Source organism: Rhinolophus sinicus, linkage group LG15 (assembly GCF_036562045.2).
Source record: "Rhinolophus sinicus isolate RSC01 linkage group LG15, ASM3656204v1, whole genome shotgun sequence".
In the NCBI taxonomy this organism is placed as follows: domain Eukaryota; kingdom Metazoa; phylum Chordata; class Mammalia; order Chiroptera; family Rhinolophidae; genus Rhinolophus; species Rhinolophus sinicus.
The window spans coordinates 14,276,189-14,298,289 of NC_133764.1; the positions used below are offsets into that span (position 1 = coordinate 14,276,189).

Consider the following 22,101-nt stretch of genomic DNA (forward strand, 5'->3'; position numbering starts at 1 on the left):
TCCAGGGAGGCAAACTGGGCGGATGGGGAGGTGGGTGATGTCAGAAGTGTGTTTTGTTTGTCCTGCATTAGTCATGCCAGCCTGGGAACAGCCCCTGGGCAGAAGAACAAACCTCCTTGCCACCCCTCCCCCACGTCAGAGCCGCCACCCAGCACTGGGCCCTCTCCCCTGTGTGTGTCATCCTTTACAATAAGTATTGTCACTACCTCCCTTTCCCCTGCCATGAAGAAACTGAGGCTCAGAGAGGTAGAGTGACTTTACCCAGCCACTTAGCTAGAGAGTGTCCGGGTAACAATTGGAACCCAGGATGGAGGGGACGCCACACTGTGCATGTAACTCCTGTTGTTTCACAGGAGCTGGGCGCTTCTTCAAATTCCTCAACTCTCGGGCTGGGGCTCAGAAGTCCTGGGTCTTAGTTTCAGCTCCTCACAACTCGCAGAGCACCCAGGACACTTGACTGCAGAGCCTCAGTCTCCACAACTGCAGCGTGAGGACAGACAGCACCCACTACTCAAGGCCAGAATCGGGCCCCGCCACCCGCTTCATCCCCACCGGTTCCCCATACGTGAGTTTCCCACATACAGCGGAGTTGGAAACCAGGGCTGGGGCCCAGTGAGCCCGTGGTAGGGACCTAAACACCGGGACTCTGATTTCAGGCCCCAGCGGTCTCAACTGAGACGGAACTGGCAAACCACCTGTGGCGTCGGCTGCCGTGGAAATGAGGAGGGAGCGAAACACAAGAGTCCTGCCCTTCAGAGGCTCCCAATCTAGGAAGCAGGCAAGCCCTGGAGCCTCAAAACAACAGAACAATATGAGGCTGGGCACGTGGGGCTTCCAACAGAGAAGCCCTCTGTAGGGGCGGGGCGTCAGGGTGCTCCAACTGGGGGTGACGGATGGGTGGATGGTGGGAGCAACCAGAGAGAAGGCAGGGTGAGGACAGGGTGAGCCGCCACAACCCCTGCCAGCTTGCCGGAGTGCCATGATTCCATGGGCTTGGGGTGAAAACACCAGCTTTACTCCAGGCAACTAAGCATTTAATTATGCACGGTCTCCCACCACTCGCTGTCAAGGCACATGCCATTCCTGTTTCCTCAACCTGACTGTAAGTTCCCTAAATGCATATAAATGCATATAAAATTCATTTGGAGTCCATACACTGCTGGGCACAGAGGAGAATCTTAATAACTTGCTCATGATAATGACATAACTACTACTAATATTTTTCCCTCAAACAGTCCCTCCCCTTCCCCATCCTTAGAGAAACCCAGCTTTCCCATAAGGACCTCACTCCCTCACAGCAGAAGCCCTGTCAGCAGCTCCACCTGCATCTCAGGACTGCAGTGGGCACCCTATGTGCCTCTCCTCCTATACCTTCCAGACCATTCCTACAGAATCTTCCTTGCTTGAGCCTGGAGCATCTGCTTAGGGTAAAATGCATCATAATACAATGAATGGCTAAGCCTTCTGGCTCTGAAGCTACTGACAAGCCACGAGCCCTTGAGTGTTTTATGCAATATCTCTGCCTGTTTTCTCACCTGTGAAATGGGGATGATGATATTAAGATACCTACTTCCTAAGGGACTTGTCAGGAAGAAATGAGATAACATCTGTCAATCTCTGACTCCAGACAAGTGCTTAAAATATATATACTATCAATATCTTCTTCCCGCTCTTTCCACCTGTATCAATTAACCTTCTGGACTTCTCCCCATATTCCCTAGGGTAATAGGTCTTACCTGTCAGCCCTGACCCCTTGGTGGGGAATAATTATAAAGGCCCCCAAATCCACACTGAACACTGATTTCTATTCTGTGCCTACGAAGTTTTTACATATATTATCTCATTTCATCCTAGCAACCATGTAAGTGGGTATTTTTATTCTTGCTTATTTATAGAGCCTGTGATATTGTGATTTTATAATAAGAAACTTATATTTTGGTCTTCATCCCATTCCTGGCACAGAATTCCTAAAACCCTTGGAATTTCCTAAGTGATAAGAGCAATGGGAATATTTGGGAGCATTTTTCTTACAGTATTTGGCCTTTTGTCCTTGGTTCCTAAAATCGCTCAAGAACCATAAAGGTAAAAGGGGTGTTACTGATCAGTTTATATTAGTAAGGTGACTTTTGGGACATCCCTAAGGATGGGGACCTGGTCAACAAGGGAACCAACCATAATCATCAGAGAGTTGGAACTTTCACTGCCACCCACAGCCAACCTCCCAGGAGAGGGGAGGGGCTGGAGGGTTCAATCAATCACCAAGGGCCAATGGTTTAAGGAATCACGCCTATGTAATGGAACCTCCACAAGAACCCAGAAGGCCAGGATTCAGAGAGCTTCTGGGCTGGTGGACAGACAGAGGTGCTGGGAGAGTGGTGTGTTCAGAGAGCATGGAAGCTCTGGGCCCCTTCCCACATGCCTTGCCCTATGCATCTCTTCCATCCGGCTGCTCCTGAGTCATATCCTTTTACAACAAATTGGTAATCTAGCAAGTAAACAGTTTCCTGAGTTCTGTGAGCCACTCCAGCAAATTAATCAAACTGGAAGAGGAGGATCATGGGAACTCCCAATTCACAGTTGATCGGAAGCACAGGTGACAAGCTGGACTGGCACTGAAGTGGGGGCAGTCTTGTGGGGCAGAGCCCTTACCCCGTGGGATCTGACACTACAGGTAGACAGTGTCAGAATTATAGGACACTCAGCTGGTGTCACAGAATTGTTGGGTGGGGGGAAACAACCACACATTTGGTGTCACAGTGAGGTACAAACAGTGCTGTGAGTAGACAAAAAACAGGAGTGAGAGGCTTAGAAAAGGGAAGGAATTTGGCAAGCAAGTGTTAGTTGCAGGATTCGAACTCAGGTCCATCTCTTACCTACCACTCTGCCTTCCAGACACAAGATAACTTCCCTAAGAAGGGGCTTTCCTTTTCAGGCTTTCTTGCCTACCCATTACAGGCACAACAGACCCTCTCAAACCCTTCCCACATCAGTGGGGCTGATGACACCCCATCTGCTCTTCTGTGTAGTTCTGAAGTCGTTTATCTTCTCCCTGTTCTTCAGGCAGGAGCCTTCCCAAAATCGTCTGTGCCACTCAATATGGAAATGGCCTCAGGTTGTCCAGGCCATCGGGACTTGAGTTCTCTCTTCTCTGCCCTCCCTCCAAGGTCCCCTGAGTTTCGCCTGGTATTGTGACCCTCAAGGTCACTGCAGCACCTTCCACCCAGGACTCGGCTTCCCCACTTTGGGGATACTCACCTGCATTTTCTCCAACATCTCAAAGAACTCCGCCGACTGAAAGACACAAAGAAGATAGTGAGAGAAAGACAGGGCATCAGCCGGGGGTCTGCTGAGAAAACCTCCTCACCAACCATCTGGAAGCTTAGCCAGGACTTCCCCAGGGACAAAATTAATTTGGATAAAGAGTGAAGATAATTTGATTTTGCTTTTGCAGGGCTGGAGGGCCAGAACACCCCACACAACAACAACAAAACATACTGGCTGGCAAATGGCCCTGGAGAGAGCAGCCACTCTGTCTCTGTCAAGAGAGAGGAGCCTGTAGGGCCCCTGGGAAAAGCTAAGTTCCCCAAAAGGCCTGTGGGCCCGGGACTCAGCCTCCAGCAGGATACATGTTTGGGATGTTTTCAATCCAACAGTGGGGCTAAGATGTCCACCAGGGCAGTTTTCCAAATGTGGTGCCATCACAGCCCTTCTAACTCCTCCTTCAAAATCTAACTTAGAACGCCAATACACAAAAACAGCAAGAGCAGAGCCGCGCTGGCCAGGGCAGCTGTGGGGCTTGAGCCCTGGATGTGTCAACCTCTGCCTGCCCCGTCCCCTGCCCCCAAGGCACCTCTTTGGGATCTTAGAGCTTGGGAAGCAAAGCCTGAAAGCCATTGAATGGCCTGCGTGGGTTATTTTAAAATCTCAAACTACCTAAGTCCAAACCTTTAACCTACTTTGGTGCCACCTTTGTAACTCCAGGTAAGACCAATAGGAGAAAAAAGGAAGTAGAATGGAGGGGTGGGGGGCTGAAAGTGCTGCCTTAACAAAACCCATGCAGAGGTCCCTCAGAAGTTTCCCCACTCCCCATTCCGTGGAAAGAGCCACACTTTCCTGTCCTAACACCACTGCCCACATCAGGGCACTGGCAAGCCATGAGTTAAAGAGTGCCCGGGACAGACAGCTCCCAGGTGAATAGGAGAGAAAAGGAAGCAGTGATAAGAAGGACCACATGTGTCCTTGTCACTTCTTCAAACACTCCCTTCCTCTGCGGGCACCAACGGCCAGGACTCCCTGGAGCTCCCGCTGCCCTCAGACTCCTCAGAAGAGAACCTCCAAGGGAAGCACCCTTGTAAAGTCACCTGGGGAGACTTCGCCCTGCTGTGGGTGCTAAATGAACTTTCCTAGGCCAAAGCTGGCCTGTCAGAGGCAGAGTCTTTAACCTCCAGGGTCTCAAAACCCCATGTGTGAATGTACAGAGTTGAGGACACGCATGGCGCACCCCCCATCACACACCCTGGACCAGAGGCAGCCACCAAACCCCCAGCTCCCAAACCTATCCTACCACTTGCTCTGTGCGTTCTTCCAAACTCCAGTCTCCAGGAGACCAAGATTACTAGACATAAAGTACGCACACATATCAATAAGTCTAGAAAGACAAACAGAAAGAGAACAAGGGCTGCAGAAACAATCAACAGGTTAAATACACAGACCTCTGAGGCAGCAATTCCACTTCTAGACATCTATACTATAAACACACTTGCACATATACACAGAGATAGATACAATACAATCACAAAGATAAGATACATTAAGATGTTCATTGCTGCATTGTTTATAACATTAAAAAAATGGGAACAACTTAAATGTCAATCTATAGGAAATTGGTTAGAGTAAGCTACATTCATAGAATAAAATATAAATATCATGAAAACTCAAATTAGGTAACTTTGATGAAATGGTGAACTCCTAGAAATACACAAACTATCAAAATTGACTCAGGAAAAAATAGAAAATCTAAATAGAAAATCTAAAAAGACCTAATAAATAGATTGAATTAGTAATCAAAAAACTACCCACAAAGAAAAGACCAGTCCAGATGGCTTCACTTGTGAATTCTACAATTTAAAGAATTAATGTTAATTCCCCACAAACTCTTCCAAGAATAGAAGAGGGAACACTTCCCAACTTATTCTATGAGGCTAGTATTATCCTAAAACCAAAACCAAAGACATCACAAGAAAAGAAAACTACAGATAAATATAGCTTATGAACATAGATGCAAAAATTCTCAACAAAACAGTAGCAAACTGAATCCAGCAACATATAAAAAGAATTATACAGCATGACCAGGTGGGATTTATCCCAGTAATGCAAGATTGGTTGGATATCCAAGAATCAATGAATGTAATACACCATATAAATAAAATAAAAAGCAAAAACTGCATTATCATCTCACTAGACATAGAGAAAGCATTTGACAAATCCAAAACCCTTTCTTGATTGAAAAAAGAACACTTAACAAAGTCGGAATAGAAAGGAAGTTTCTCAACATGGCAAAGTGCACCTACAAAAACCCACAGTTAATATCATACCTAATAATGAAAGACTATACTTTGCCCATAAGGTAAGGAACAAGACAAGGATATGCACTCTCCCTACTTTCATTTAACATAGTACTGTATGTTCTAACCAGAGAAATTAGGCAAGAAAATTATATGAAAGGCATCCAAACTGGAAAGGAAGAGGTGAAACTATTTCTATTCACAGATAACGTGATCTTATACAGAGAAAATCCTAAGGAATTCACTGTAAAAAAAAAGCTTTAGAACTAATATAATAAATGAGTTCAGCAAGGTTGCATGATATAAGATCAATATACAATAATGAATTGTATTCCTGTGCACTGGCAATGAACAATCCAAAAAATAAAATTAAGAAAGCAATTCCAATTACAATAACAAAAGAGAATAAAAATACTTGGATGTAGATTTAACAAAAGAAGTGCAAAATTTACACTCTGAAAAGTATAAAACATTGAGGAAAGAAGGGGTTCTAAATAAATGAAAATAAATGCCATGATCACAATTCAAAGAGTCAGTATTATTAAGATATCTGTACTCTCCAACTGATCAACGCAATCTCTATCAAAATCCCAGCTGGATCCTTTCTAGAAATGGAAAAGCTGATCCTATAATTGGTATGGAAACTCAAGGGGCCCAGAATAGCCAAACCATTCTTGAAAAAGAAAAACAAAGGTAGAGGATTCATACTTTACAATTTCAAAATATTACAAAGCAAAAGTAATTAAGATAGCGCAGTACTAACAGACATACAGATCAATGGAATAGAATTTAGAGTCCAGAAATAAATTCGTGTATTTAGGGCAATTGATTATCAACAAGGGTGCCAAGACCATTCAATGGAGTCTTTTCAATAAATTGTGCTGGGAAACCTGCATAGCCATATACAAAGAATGAGGTTGGACCCTCATCTCAGGGTCCAAATTAAGTGAAAATGGATCAACAACCTAAATGTAAGCACTAAAATAATAAAACTCTTAGAAGAAAATATAGGCGTAAATCTTTGTGACCTTGGATTTGGCAATGGATTCTTAGATATGACACCCAAAACATAAGCAATGAAAGGGGAAAAAAATCAATAAATTAAACTTCACCAAAATTAAAAACATTTGTACTCCAATGGACACTATCAAGAAAGTGAAAAGACAACCAATAGAATAGGAGAAAATATTTACAAATCATATGTGTGATAAGGGACTTGGATCTAGAATATACAAAGAATTCTTACAACTCAATAAAAAGATACCTCAATTTAAAAATGAGCAAAGGATTTGTATAGACATTTCTCCAAAGAAGATGTACAAACAGACAACACACACATGAAAAGATGCTCAGCATCATTAGTTATTGGGAAATGCAAATCAAAACCATAATGAGAGACCACTTTATACCCGCTGGAATGGCTATAACCAAAAAGACAAATAATAACAAGTGTTGGTGAGAATATGGAGAAATTGGAACCATCATATACTGCTGGTGGGAATATAAATGGTACAGTCACTGTGGAAAACAGTTTGGCAATTCCTCAAAAAGTTAAACACGGAGTTACCATTTGACCTAGCAATTCCACTCCTGGGTATATACCCCAAGAGAAATAAAAACATATGTCCACACAAAAACATGTACACCAATGTTCATAGTAGCAATAGTCATAGTATCCAAAAAGTAGAAACAAGCCAAATGTCCATCGATTTGTGAATAAACACAAATTGTGGCATAGCCATACAATGGAATAGTATTTGGCCATCATAAAAGGAATGAAGTACTGACACTTGCCACAACATGGATAAGCCTTGAAAATATTATGCTAAGTGAAAGAAGCCAGACACAAAAGGCCACATATTATATGATTCCACCTCTATTAAATGTCCAGAACAGGCAAATCTATAGAGACAGAAAATAAATTTGTGGTTGCTTAGGGCTGAGGGAAATGAGAGATTTCGGCGGTGATAGTTCAACGGTACAGGGTTTCTTTCTGAGGTGATGAAAATGTTCTAAAATTGATTGTGGTAATGGTACACAATTCTGTGAATATACGAAAAACCACTGAATTGTACACTTTAAATGGGTGACTTTACAGTACATGAATTATCTCAATAAAACTGTTCCGAAAAAAACACACTATGCAGCCATTCAAAAAGAAAGCAATAGATCTGTATTGTTTAATAAGATGCTCTCCAAGACACATTAAGTATGGAGTGGGGGCAAATCAGAGAACAATACAGAAAATATGATCCCATTTTATAAAAACAAAACCTAAAGTAACCTACATGTATGTATATAAACGCATAGGAAATACTATGGAAGAATATACCTCACACTGTCAAAAAGTGATTCTATGGAGAAGGGGAGGAGACTGGTGAAGGAGGTTTTGTTTTATCTAAAAAAAACAAACAATCTTTTTTTTTTTTTTTTTTAAGGAGGGCGCAGCTCACCGTGGCCCATGCAGGGATCGAACCGGCAACCTTGGTGTTATCAGCACCACACTCTGATCAACTGAGCTAACCGCTCACCCCAAGGTTTTTGCTTTATATACGGCCAACTCCACAAGCATGTAGACCTACATTACTTGCATAATTAAATTTCAAATAAGTTTTGTAAAGGAAACAGAAAAATGTGCGAAGGGCATGAACAATTTGCTGAAGGAGAAAGACAAAGTGACCAATAAACACAAGGAACGTGCCCAACCTCCCTGATTATTAAAGAAATTAAGATAATACAATAACATCTTTCATCTATCAGATTGGCCAAGATTAAAAAGAAAAGCCCGTGTTGGCAAGGATATGGAGCTAAGGACACGAGGACAATACAGAAGTGTGTACCTGGTACAACCTTTCCGAAGGGCAATTTGGTGCTGTGTATCCAAAGCCTTAAAAATGGTCACATATTTTGGTCCAATAAACCCATTCTCGGGAATTTACTCTAAAGCAACATTTGGGCAACTACACAGGATACTTATACGAGGATATCTATTGAAACAATGTTTACAGGTAAAAAAGTGCAAACAACCAAAGTATCCACCAAGGAGGGAAAGAGTAAATATTGCATGGGAGTATGTCCATACAGTAAAATACTATGAGAGGAGATCTGTGCTAATTCTGCTAGTGCAAAGATTCACACTGCGTGGGTAAGTGAGGAAAATAGAGTTGGGAACATGATCCTTTTTTTATTTTCAATTAAATGTGAGAAAACATGTTTGTAGGCAGATGATAGATAGATAGATAGATAGATAGATAGATAGATAGATAGATAGATAGATAGATGAATATATACATCACCCATCCAGAGAAACATATCTTGCAGGGTACATGCCTAAATGAGTGATACGTTAAGGATAAATTTTTCCTTTTTGCTTTTCAGTATTTTTTAAGTTTTCTACAATTATGTTATTTTTGCAATTAATCAATGTTTTTAAGACTTCAACACATAAGTAGAGGTTTGGCATTCCTTTGCTTCCCCCAACCCCTGCTATAGGGCCTTCCCCCACCTTCATGACAGGGTATGTTTAGGGACATGAGGACACAGCCTTCAGTGCCCAAAGAAAGTCCCTGGATTCAGGCTAATTCATGCTCAGGTCTAACCCTGGCTTTGTGTATGACAGACTCAGAGGCTCTCTTGAAACACCCCCAAAACCAGCTCACTCTGTTATCCATGCAAACTGGCAATCAAAGATTATTTTAGGTGTGTTTTTAGACAATGCCCTTGTATTGGTTAATCAGTTCACTCCAATTTAATAAGCCCCTGCAGGGCATGGACTGGACGCTGGAAGTACTAGGCAAGAGCCCAATTTCCAGTGTACTGATCTTAGTTCTGAGACAAAGCTGTCCTGGGGTACGTGACAGATGACCAGTGCCACACAGGTCCAGAGAACACATGAAGCACTTCAGGCTAGGAGGTCAAGTGTATTAGTTCTCTACTGCCGTGTAACAAATTACTCCGAAACTTAGTGACTCAAAACAATTTCTGTGGGTCAGGACTTCAGAGAGGCTTAGTTGTGCAGTTCGTGCTCAGGGTTTCTCAGGTGGTTGTAGTAAGATGCCAACAGCAGCTGCATCATCTGAAGGCTTGACTGGGGCCGGGGGCTCTGCTCCCAAGACGGCTCCCTCACAAGGTGTTGGCAGTCCCTCATCACATGGGCCTCTCCGTAGGCTGCCTGAGTGTCCTCACAACATGGCAGCCGACTCCCCTCAGAACGAGCACCCAGGGGAAAAAGCACAGAGGAAGCGACAGTACCTTTTATGACCTAGTCTCTGAAATCATACACCTTATTTCCACTCGATCCTATTCCTTAGAAGCAAGTGGCACAACCAGCCCACACTCAGGAGGCGGAGGTGGGGGATTAGTTTCCACTGCTCGAGAAGTACCAAAGAATTTACGGGCATATTTTAAAACCACCATATTAAGGAAAGCTTCTTGCAAAAGGTGGGATCCCAGAAAGACCTTAAAGAATAAATCAATCACTTGATAAAGAGGCGTGAAGAAGACATTGCAGGTAACGGTGTGGACCAAGGTGGGAAGGTGGAGAAGCGTGATGTGTATTCGATGAACAATGAGGGGATCAACCTGGCTGCACTGAGACCTCTAGGTCAACATCCTGAAGCTCAGACTGGAGAGGAGGGCGGGGGTCTAGGCCTGAGACCACGAATGCCAGGAATTCAGGCTTAATCTGGAAAGCAGTGGAGAGCTACTGAGGCTTGGGGTATAGTTAGAAAGATACAGGGAGCAGTAGAGTCCAGTGGTCAAAGCCACTGGCGAGTGGCCGCCTGCTGCTGCCCAGGTGTGTGGCATAAGCCACGTTACTCAATCTCCATTCCTTCACCAGGGAATGGAATAAAATAACCTCACATGTCTTTCAAGGCTCATGTGAGGATGAAGTGAGAACATGGACGAGAGATGCCCAGCCAGGGCCTGGTCCACAGCAAGCGTTCGGTATATAACAATGACAGAAGGGACTAGGAGAAAGCTCCTTCGGCAAGCCTTGTCCTATTGGGAGACAGCCTAGCAGCTTTAGCATAGTTAGCTTTTCCTGATTTAGGACACTTAGCTTTCCTTCATTTCATTGGTCTTCCCAGAAACAGTGTTTAAATTACTGTTAAAAATGGGTCTGTGTTTCCTGAATGAAGAGGCCCCAGGGTTCTGGGGCTGGCACAGGTGGTGAGCTAAAAGGACTGTGATTCAGCCTCAGCCCTGAGTGATGCACTGGGTAGATGGTTCCTGGGGACAGTGTCCGGAGCAGAAATCAGCCAGTGGCACCCGGGCCTCAGCTGGGCCGGCCCCACTTTTTAGTGACTGGTTGAACTTTCAAATAGGACAGTTCCAGCCTTGGTCAAGAGGGAGTCTCCTTTCCCACCCAGCAGCGGGGTGACTCAGGCCAGCCTGGAACAGCAGCCCCAGCCACGCTTGTCCACACCCCCTGAGAGAGCTGCACAGCCCAGGGCACGCAGCAAGCGCTCAGTAAATGCTCACTGACTCACTGGTGTTGCCTCACAGGCCCTTTAGGACAGAAGGAAGTCCCGCCTGGGGCATCCTTACAAGGGAATCCCTCTCCATCAGGAAGCCAGGCACGGATTGTCACAGAGAAATGTAATTCGGCCTCCTCATCAATACGTAGCAGCATCCACTCAGCTGCCTCATTTATTATTAGCAACAGCTGTTGCCACCCAAATCAGAGCCATGGGCAGCATTTCCCCATGGGCCGTGCTTTAACACCAGTCAAGTAGGCCGTGAAATACTCACACAGAGCCAGCGCTCCACCAAGGAAATTGCAGGCTGGGCCCCAGGGTTCGGTTCGGGTTCAGTCCCAGTCCTCCTCACCTCCCAATATAGAAACTGCCTGGTCTTCCCTTGAAAGGGCAAAGGAGTCCTTGGGGGAAGAAGGCTGGAGGAGGTCAGAGGTAGCAGGAGCAGAAGTGAACAGGAATTGCAAGGCCAGTCTTGAGAAATCTTCCCAATGCCCCTACTTGCTGTCTCTGGTGCTGCCCCCTGCCCAGGCAGTGAAGCAGCAGAAGCGTGGCATGTTCCTATGTAGGAGGGCCACTGCCACCCCTCTCACCACCCCTTGCCAGAAGCAGCCCAGCCTGCCTCCCTCTGGCCCACAGAAGCTCTACCCATGGATGTGGCCTTTCCCTGCAGATGGGCAGCCACCTGTTCTTTCCTCCTTGTTGCATCGAAGCTCAGGAGGCCCCCAGCATCACACTCCCTACTCCCTCCTCCTCCCTGACCCTAGTTGGAGAAGTTGATACCCACTGTCACCCACCCACTGCCCACCAGGTCCCTGCTGGGCAACCTGCCCTAGCTCTGGGCTCCTTGCCTCCCCTCCTGGAGGCAGGAGTGTGTTTACATGCAAGCAGCCTTTCTACATCCCCTGCCCAGGAGGTGCCACGTACCCACTGCTCACAGCAGAGGATGACGTTGTCTGAGCGCCTGGACCTTGAAGCAAGGCCTATAATATAACAGCACCGACACAGGGCTGAGGTGGGATAACATGAGCCAGTCTGCACTGCCTGGCAGAGCACCCAACACAAAACACCCCCATGCACGGGGCGCCTGCCTCCTCATCCCTGCCCACCTAAAGCCAGGACACACGCAAAGGGGCAAAGGCATGTCAATAGCAAGCAGAAACACTAAAAACACAAGACAAGGCTAGAGGACAGAGTGTTTTCCACCCCACACAGGTCGCAAAAAACAGGATGGAGACGTGGAGTGGGCAGTGCTGGGTAGAGGAGGAAAACGGGTCAAAGCAATTCTCTCGTCCCCACGGAGAAGGACCACAGCCAAAAGAAAAGGATTTCTGGAGAGATTTTTAAAGAGCTTTCTGGAAAGTTGGGGGAGCTGGAAACGCACAGCACACACGCCATTGGGAGCCAGGTGAGATGTGTCCCACAGCTGCCTGACCACAGTGCATGCCACACTGCCCAGGCTCTGCTGCTCAGAGGCCCTCAGGGTGGGCAGGATGCAGACCAGCTGGCCACCAGCCTGGCTGCCAGGACCTGAGGAAAACCTGAGCTGTTCCCCACAGAAAGGCAAAGAAAACACTGGAAAGGCACTAAAAGAAAAGGCAGAGCTCTTTTGTCCACTACTGTATCCCTGGGTCGGTAACTGCGTGGCACATAGTAGATGCTCAGGAAACATTTGCTGAATGAACGACTAAATACTCTACCCAGCAAGACAAGAATGAAGCAGGCAGTGGAGGCTGAGTCCTATGCCTGGGCGTCAGGGCTGGACAGGCCCATGTCCTTGCTAGCAAGCACTGTCTGTGCTCTGGCAACAGACTGCACCCCTCACCCTGCACAGCCAACCCTATCCCCAACAGATGCCCCAATGGTAAGTCACAGCCAGAGACAGGTCCTGTCCCAACCAAGTCTCAATGCCCATCTTCCCCATCCTACCTTCATGCTCCTCTTTTCCTCCTTTGGCCTCCCCTCCCACGAACTCACACTGAGCACAACTCCTCCGTTGGGAGTCCTTCAGTTACATCAACTTGGGCCAGGAGGCTGCCAGGCTATTACTATATTTCCCCAAAAATAAGACCTAGCAGGACAATCAGCTCTAATGCGTCTTTTGGAGCAAAAATTAATATAAGACCTGGTATTATATTATACTATACTTATATTAATTTTTGCTCCAAAAGATGCATTAGAGCTGATTGTCTGGCCAGATCTTATTTTCAGGGAAATATGGTACCTATGGCATTGGTACTACAACAGAATCACCTGCAGGGCTTGTTAAAACACAGGTTTCTGGCCCCAGCCATAGCGTTTCTAATTCTTGGCCAGAGACTCTCCATTTCTAACAAGTTCCCAGGTGATACTGATATTCCTGGTCCAAGAACCACACTTTGAGAACCACTGACTTATAAAATTGTGTTTCATGTAGGTGGTGTGTCCAAGGGACCAACCTGGCCAGAGCAGAGATGGGGCAGCGTAAGTTAGAATAGGAGGATGCCTGGGTTTTTATAGGTCTTCTTAAAAATTAGGCAGCTTCATGTTTAAATCTCAAGCTAGGATTTGAAAATGCAAAAAATAATTACAGGTAACAGGCAAGGAATGTAAAACAATGAAGGGATAACAAGTAAAGACATTGATTCAGTAATCAAAAAACTCTCAACAGGTCGGCCCGGTGGCTCAGGCAGTTGGAGCTCCATGCTCCTAACTCCGTAGGCTGCTGGTTCGATTCCCACATGGGCCAGTGGGCTCTCAACCACAAGGTTGCTGGTTCAATTACTCGAGTCCCTCAAGGGATGGTGGGCTCCGCCCCCTGCAACTAAGATTGAACACAGCACCTTGAGCTGAGCTGCCGCTAAGCTCCTGGATGGCTCAGTTGGTTGGAGCGTGTCCTCTCAACCACAAGGTTGCCAGTTCGACTCTCGCAAGGGATGGTGGGCTGTGCCCCCTGCAACTAGCAACGGCAACTGGACCTGGAGTTGGGCTGTGCCCTCCACAACTAAGACTGAAAGGACAACAACTTGACTTGGAAAAAAGTTCTGGAAGTACACACTGTTCCCCAATAAAGTCCTGTTCCCCTTCCCCAATAAAATCTTAAAAAAAAAAAAAAAAAAAAAAAAAAAAAGCTTTCAACAAAGAAAAGTCCAGGACCAGATGGCTTTGTGGTAAATTCTACCAAACATTTAAAGAATTAGCACCAATCCTTCATAAACTTTTTCAAAAAACAGAAGAGAGAACACTTCCTAATTCATTCTATGAGGCCACTACTACCAAAACCGTATTTAAAAAACTACAATGAAAGAAAAATTAGAAAAATTACAGACCAATAATCCTGATAGACACAGGTGCAAAAATCCTCAACAAAATAGTAGCAAACTGAATTCAATAGCATGTTATAAACCATGACCAAGTGGGATTTATCCCAGGATGCAAGGTTGGTTCAACATAAGAAAACCAACATAAGAAAAGCAATGTTGATTACAACACATTAATAGAACGAATGAAAAAAAAACATAGGATCATCTCAACTGATGCAAAAGCACTTGACAAAATCCAACACCCTTTCATGACAAGAAACGCTCGGAAAACTAGGAATAGAAAGGAACCTCCTCAACATGATAAAGGGTTCTTTAAAAAAAGTAAATCCAGTTAACATTATTCTCAATGATACTGAAAGCTTTCCCCACCACTAAGACCAGGAACAAAACAAGGATGCCCACTTTTGCCATTACTATTCAGTGTACTGAAAGTTCTAGCCAAAGTAATTAGGCAAGAGAAAGAAATAAAAAGCATCCAAATTGGAAGGAAAGAAGTAAAACTCTCTCTATTTGCCGATTACATGATCCAATATAGAAAACCCCAAGAATCCACAAAAACACCCTACTAGGGCTAATAAGGGAAGTCAGCAAAATTGCAGAGTACAAGTTCAATACCCCCAAAAAAGTTGTGTTTCTATACACCACCAATGAACAATCTGAAAAGAAAATTAAGAAAACAATTCCATTTGCAATAGCATAAAAAAAAAAAACTTAGAATGATACAACCAAGGAGGTAAAAGACTTGTACACTAAAAATTGCAAAACAGTGATGAAAGAAATTAAATGAGATCTAAATAATTGGTATGATATCCCTTGTTCATGGGTTAGGAGACTTAATATTGTTAAGCAGCAACTCTACCCAGAGTAACCTACAGATTCAGTGCAATCCCTATCAGAATCCCAGCTGGATTCTTTGTAGAAATTGAAAAGTTGATCCCAAAGTTGATAGGAAAACTCAAGGGACCCAGAATGGCCAAAATGTTCTTGAAAAAGAACTCACACTTCCCAATTGCAAAACGTACTACAAAGCTGCAATGATCAAAATATTGTGGTAGTGGGGTGAGGATAGATATATGGACCCAGTGAAATACAATTTAGAGTCCAGAAATAAACCAACACGTTAATGGCCAACTGAATTTTGACAAGGGTACCAAGACCAATTAATGGGGGAAAGAACAGTCTTTTCAACTGCCAGAAAAATTAGATATCTACCTACAAAAAGAATAAAGTTGGACCCCTACACCTCACACCATATACAAAAATGAACTTAAAATGAAGCAACAATCTAAACCTAAGAACTAAAACTATACAACTCTTAGAAGACAACACAGGAGTAAATCTTTGTGACCTTAGATTGGCATTGAATTCTTAGATACGACACCATAAGACACAAAAGAAAACATAAACTGAACTTCATCAAAATTTAAAACTTTTTTGCTTTAATGGACATAATCAAGAAAGTAAAAGCACAACCAACAGAATGGTAGAAAATATTTGCAAACCATACATCTGATGAGAGTCTAGTATCCACAATATATAAAGAACTCTTCTAGCAGAAGGACAAACAACCCAATTTTAAAATGGGTAAAGGAGTTGAACAGACATTTCTCCCAAGAAGGTACACAAACAGGCAATAAGCACCTGAAAAGATATTAAACGTCATTAGTTGTGGGGAAATGCAAATTAAAACCACATGACATACCACTTCACACCCACTAGGATGGCTATAATCAAAAAACGGAAAATAACAGGTGTTGCCACGAATGTGGGAAAATTGCACCCCTTGTACATTACTGGTGGGAACGTAAAATGGTGCAGCTCTTTTGGAAAACAATTCGGCAGTTCCTCGGGGAGTTAAACACAGAGTTACCATATGACCCAGCAATTCCACTCGTAGGTAGAAACCCAGAGAACTGAAAACAGGTACTCAAACAATACTTGCACACAAATGCTGTTCAATTGTATACTGAAGAGCAGCACTAGTCACACTTGCCAAAAGGTGGAAACATCCCAAATGCCCAGCAGTGGATGGATGGATAAACAAATCGTGGCATACCCATACAATAGAATAACATTCAGCCATAAAAAGGAATGAAGCACTGACACATGCTAGAATGTGAATGAACCTCAAAAATATTATGCTTAAGTGAAAGATACCAGATACAAAACCTTACATACGTCTTATTCCATTTCTATGAAATATCCAGAATAGGTCAATCCATAGAGACAGAAAGTCTATTAGTGGTTGTCAGACGCTAGAAGGAGGGGAGAATGAAGAGTAACTGCCTAATGGGGTTTTCTTGGGGGGTAATGAAAAGATTTTAGAACTAGATAGGAGTAGTGGTTGCACAACATTGTAAATGTACTAAATGACCCTGAATCATTCACTTTAAAATGACTGATTTTAGGTTCTGTGAATTTCACCTCAACAACAACCAAAAAAGAAGGGGAGAGTGAAGCAAGGGTCAACTGAAGCGTGCACGCCCCTTCCGAAAAGGGCAGCTGCTGCTCATCTGTAGCCGGGGTGCAAGCAGAAACACAAGTTCAGTGTTACCAGACTTTTCAACTTTTCAAGATAAGCCAGAAATCCAAATTTGAGCGTGAACTCTCCCAATTCTTATACATTGATAACCAAGTCAAATCTTTAAAAATCTCTATGTAGACCATATACATCTATGAGCCAAATCAGCCCACCAGACACAAGTTCCAAGCTCGACTCTGAGCAACAGGGAGCCATTGATTGTTCCTGAGCTGGAAAATGGGATGATAGAAGCAAAGTTTTAGGAAGCCCCAGGTATCCTCTGTTGGGTACCCATGATGGGCTAGGCCCTGGGCACTGAATTGGGCACTTCACAAATGCTACCCTAGAGTAGCAGGCTCAGAGTGGTTAAGCAACTTGCCCAAAGTGAACCCAGTGAAGGCAGAAGCCAGATTCAAACCCACGTCTGTCTAGGTTAGACAGCTCCACATCTCACACGAATGTCCGATAGGCATCTCAGATTTAACAAAGCCCAACAGAACACTCCCTAACTTTTTCCCTCAAACACTTTCCTCCACCCCAGCCTGTCTCCCCATCGTCCAAACACCCTCCCACTCAGGACAAAAGCCCAAGGGACGTCACTGATGTCTTCATCCCTCACTCCCCAAATCCAATCCACCCGCAAGTCTGTCAAGATAAATCCCGAGTCTGAGCAGTTTCAGCATCTCTCACTGTCCCTCATGGGGACCATGTGGCAGCCCCATCTGGGCTCCCGGCCTTCACACTAGCACGTCCCTAATCAGCTACCCATACAACAGGGACAAGGTCTTTCTGAAAGATCAATCAGGTTACCTGGGTCCTCAGCTTAAAACGCGCCAACATACCACTCCACACCCCTGCCAAGGTCCAAAGGGCTCAGGCCGTTTCTGTTTGGTAACAGAGACACCAGGCTCACCCCTGTCCTGAAGCCAGTGGTGACACAGCCTGAGACTGGGGGACTCCTTGGCCCAACCCCCAAACAAGTACCCTGTCACTCCCCACACGCATCCCTAACTTGCCATCCTCAGCTCCCCTAGAAAAAGGAGGACAGCACAGGCAAGGGGAAGAAGACAGAAAAAGGACACTGACCACCACCCCTACACTGGCTCCAGCAGGCAGGTCCATGAATGAGGAAGGGCCCATCAGTCTGGGCCCCCACGTCCACTGGGAGGGGCACGAAGTCCTGGCAGAGCCGAAACAGGGGACCCACAGAGCCTCCAGGCTCAATCTTGCTTGGAACAAAAACACACTGACTCTCCAGGGCCTACTGGGAACATCACACACACCAACCCCAAGTGTCAAACGAACCGCACAACTCTGAGACTCTGTGACAGGACACAGAGTCCCCTGCCAGGGCCATCCTGGGCACCAAGGGGAGAAGGGCTAGCCCCCCAAGGCTGATCTGGCCAGCTCCAAGTCTCTGCTAGCCAGGCGGAAGCCCAGCTAGAATGCCTCCCTCTCTCGCCCTGGCACCCCCACCGGCAGCACGGGCAGCTGGCTGTGGGTCCTCTCAGGCCCTGGCATGGCACCAAGAAGCCTTGTCAGAGGAGCATAGACGTGCGCTCTGCCCAGTGCAGTGCCAGGACGCCCACCTCATATCTCCGGCCAGAGAGGAAAGGCCCTGGTCCCTGACTCTGTGCCATGGTGTCCCTCGCCCGCCTCCACACACACAGCCCTCTCTGTACCTGCTGTCTGTTCCCCCTTCCCCTGAGGGACAGGCACCTCCCTGCCCCATGAGAGGCCAAGCAGGGGCTCCCTGCCAAGTGACAGCAGGAGGAGCTCTGTCTCTGCCCCCCTCACCCACTCTGGGCTGGGGGTGGAGGGGGCCCGGACGGGCATTCCTCCACAGCACGGGCCACTCACCAAAAGATTCTTTAAGAAATCCATCATCTCCCACCAGTGCCTGTCCTTTGCGAGTTGGGGACCCTGTCTGTCTCCCTGAGGACTACTGTAGGTGTGGCTACTACCAGCCCAGCTGCTGCTGCTGACGTTGAACAACTTCCTTAAGATCAAACAAGGAACTGCAGGACTTGGGTGTCCGCCCGGAGCTGTTATGCCACATTGACTGGCCCTGACCTTTGACCCCTCCTTGGCCAGTGCTGTTTATCTGGGCAGCCCAGGGCTGGTAGAGTCACCACACGTTGTATGTCATAAGGCAAAGGGTCCCTCCACGGGAAGAGGCACCACCATGCCAGCAGGTTGTAAGAGGAGATCCATTCAGGGGCCAAGGAAACTCAGGATTCAGGAAGCATTCCTGCCCTTCCATTCTTTTCTTGAATGAGTTCGCAACACTGCTGGCCTGTGATGCGGGATGAAGGCAGAACCGAGCAGAGGACACGGGAATAGTACAGGCCTGAAGAAGAACCAGTGTCTAACACGTGTGGGACGCAGGGCAGGCCCCACTTGCTTGGAACCTCGATTTTCCCATTTGTGAATTGGAAAGCCCTAAGTGTAAGGAGCATAAAGATACTCAAAGAAAGCTGGGGCCTGCATCTGTTTTTTTTCAAGTGTGTTTTTCCAGGACCCATCAGCTCCAAGTCAAATAGTTGTTTCAATCTAGTTGTGGAGGGCGCAGCTCACAGTGGGCCATGCGGGGATCGAACCGGCAACCTTGTTGTTAAGAGCATCGTGCCCTAATCAACTGAGCTGACCCGCTGCCCTAACCTGCATCTTTAAAGGCATTCACGAGGACCTCATGGAGCTAAAACATCCTATTCAAAGGTTTGATGAAACAGCTCAAAGGGTTAAGAAGTAGTTCCTTTGTGGGTGGAGCTTGTAAGAAGGGGCAGGGGTAGAGTGAACTGTTTCTTTCACAAACAGCCTGGGTTTTGTTTTTTAATCATTGCATATATTACTTTGGTTTAAAAATTTTTTTTTAAATGTGCTTTTAAAAAAAGAGAGTAGTCCCCATGCCCTGCAGCTATCCCACAAGAAAAATTAAAAATAAATAAAGTGAATGGCTTGCGGAGATGCATATAGCATGTCAGGCTCGGGGCCCACAGGCGCTCGAGAGCTGTGCTGTTAACAAGAGCACAGTGTGGAGAGGAGACAGGCCCTGGAGCTCAGCCCAGGGCTCACCTGGGTCTCAGAGCCTCTTTCCAACACTAATAAACACGTCACACTTAGAACCCAGGCAGGGCCCTCCATCCTGTTCCAGCTTTGCGAGGAAAACAACATGCTCTGCTTGGAAGGAAAAAGGGGATTTTTTTTTTTATTGGGGAATATTAGGGAACAGTGTGTTTCTCCAGGGCCCATCAGCTCCAAGTCATTGTCCTTCAATCTAGTTGTGGAGGGCACAGCTCCGCTCCAAGTCCAGTCACTGTTTTCAATCTTTACTTGCAGGGGGCTCAGCCCACCATCCCATGCGGGAATTAAACCAGCAACCTTATTGTTGAGAGCGCACGCTCTAACCAACAGAGCCATCCGGCCGCCCGAAAAGGTAAATTTTTAAATCCCTCAGAAAAAGGCATTGTGGTGTGGTGGAAACTGCCCCGACTTAGTGCTGCAGACAAGGTTTTACCTCGTGGCTCTGCTGTAATGGACCAGCTGTGTGGGCTGCTGACTCAGCCTCTGAGCCTCAGTTTCCAACCCTGTAAAATGGGAGATCTGACCCACTTTGCAAGATGGTTGTAGAATAGGATGTGGTTATAGAGTGTGTCCAGTGAAGAGTGAGACACAAATTACCCTCAGTAAATGGCAACCAAGGTGGTCATCATTGCTTCCTCCCAGCTCTGGCTCCAAGCTCGCTCTTCACGCCCTGGCCCCCAAGACAGTGTGAAAAGTACCCCACCATCTACTCAGCCCCACCCAGAAAACCCAGCTTGTCTCTGCTTTCCCTCTTCTGGCCCAGCCCACCACCAGGCACAAATCCAATTTCCTCTCTCCAGCCCAGCCCCCCTATTCCTGCTCGAGCTCCAGCAACCCCAACACCATCCACAGGAGAACAGAGGTCAGGGGCTGGGAGCAGGCACAGCTCAATTGAGGTCAGAGAGGGCCTTGGCATGGGTCCATCCCTGGGGGCTTGAAGTGACACTGGAGGTCAGAAGGAGTGTGGGGAGGAGAGGGACAGAGTTCTGGGATGTGAACTGGGCCATCTCGAGAATTTGGAGAAGCCGCGTGCTAGAGGGAACCATGGCTGCAAAGAAGGCTGGCAATGTCCCTTCCAACTCTTCAAATTCTAATAGAAAACAACCACGTTAGGAGAAGGGACGCAGTCAAGCTCACCGGCCTGCCTCTGTAGGCAGAGGCCCAAGTGGGCTGTCCTGAATGAGCCCTTTTCTCTCTCCCCTGGAGAAAGGGAGCCAGGGTAAGGCTCCTGTATCCTCAGCATCTTCCCTGGCCCCTCCCACACCTGCTTCTGGCTCCCCACATTCCTGCTCAGACACAGTGACTCATTCTGTAGAGACCCACCCCACCCTGCCACTCCTGCTCCTGCCGCCCAGTTCCCCGGGACATGCCCTATCCAGAACAGCCCTTGGCCACAGCAGCCCAGGGCCCAGGAAGGCTTGTGGTCCAAGCCCCTGTCTGTGTACAGGAATGCATTCATAGGCAGTGAGGAAGGAAAGAGACAGGGGATTGACTTACTGATACCCTCTGGGTCGGGCACTGGCTTGGGGCTAGGGACCCAACGAAGGGCAGTCTCAGTCCCTCTCCTCCTACCTACTCCCCCTTTATTTTGGTGGGCTCCTACTTGTCCCATAGGCGTTAGCTTGGAGATCACCTCCTCTAGGAAGCCTTCCTGGCCTCCATTCCCCACCCCATCCCCGTCCCTGAGGTGGTACTCCCCTAGCATCCTGCATGTGCCCTGTCGAACAACTTACCTCTCTGTATTATAATTTCTTGTTTATCTGTAACCTCAGCACCTGGCACATAGGTGCTCAATAAATACTTGCTGAATGAATAACTGAACAAAGGAACTGACTTCCATCTAGTGACTAAGACAATCACAGAAGTAAATAATTACAATCCAATAAAAGAGGAGCAGTAATGGGGGTAAGCCAACACCTGCAGTGACACACAGAGGAGTGGACAATGGCTGTGCTGCAAAGGAAGGACTTTGCAGCAAAGGGTTACTTTCCCCATTTTGCAGACAAGGTCACAGAGGATATCTGAATCTAATGACACACAATGGTAGAGCAGGAGTCAATATCCAGATCCAGAATTCATTCCCACTACTTCCCATTGGACCCTGATGATAATCCAGTTAGGGAGGAAGTGGGAAATGAAGCTCAGAGAGGTTA

The 22,101-nt window shown here is 46.3% G+C and overlaps 1 protein-coding gene across 15 annotated transcripts in view; it reads right to left on the bottom strand.

The window, feature by feature from the left end:
- RAP1GAP2 (RAP1 GTPase activating protein 2) overlaps positions 1-22,101 on the bottom strand; it is a 206,957-nt gene that overhangs the window by 54,652 nt on the left and 130,204 nt on the right. For 13 of the 15 annotated variants that reach the window (XR_002139499.2, XM_019755481.2, XM_019755478.2 and 10 more), the window contains one exon: positions 3,256-3,291. Coding sequence is in view for 14 of the 15 variants with exons in the window: in XM_019755481.2 (XP_019611040.2) it covers positions 3,256-3,291 (36 nt within the window). In the remaining variant the exon portion in view is untranslated. Of the gene's footprint in view, positions 1-3,255; positions 3,292-18,724; positions 18,746-22,101 lie in introns of those variants that run through there. The other 2 variants (XM_074320129.1, XM_074320132.1) reach the window with 2 other exon arrangements.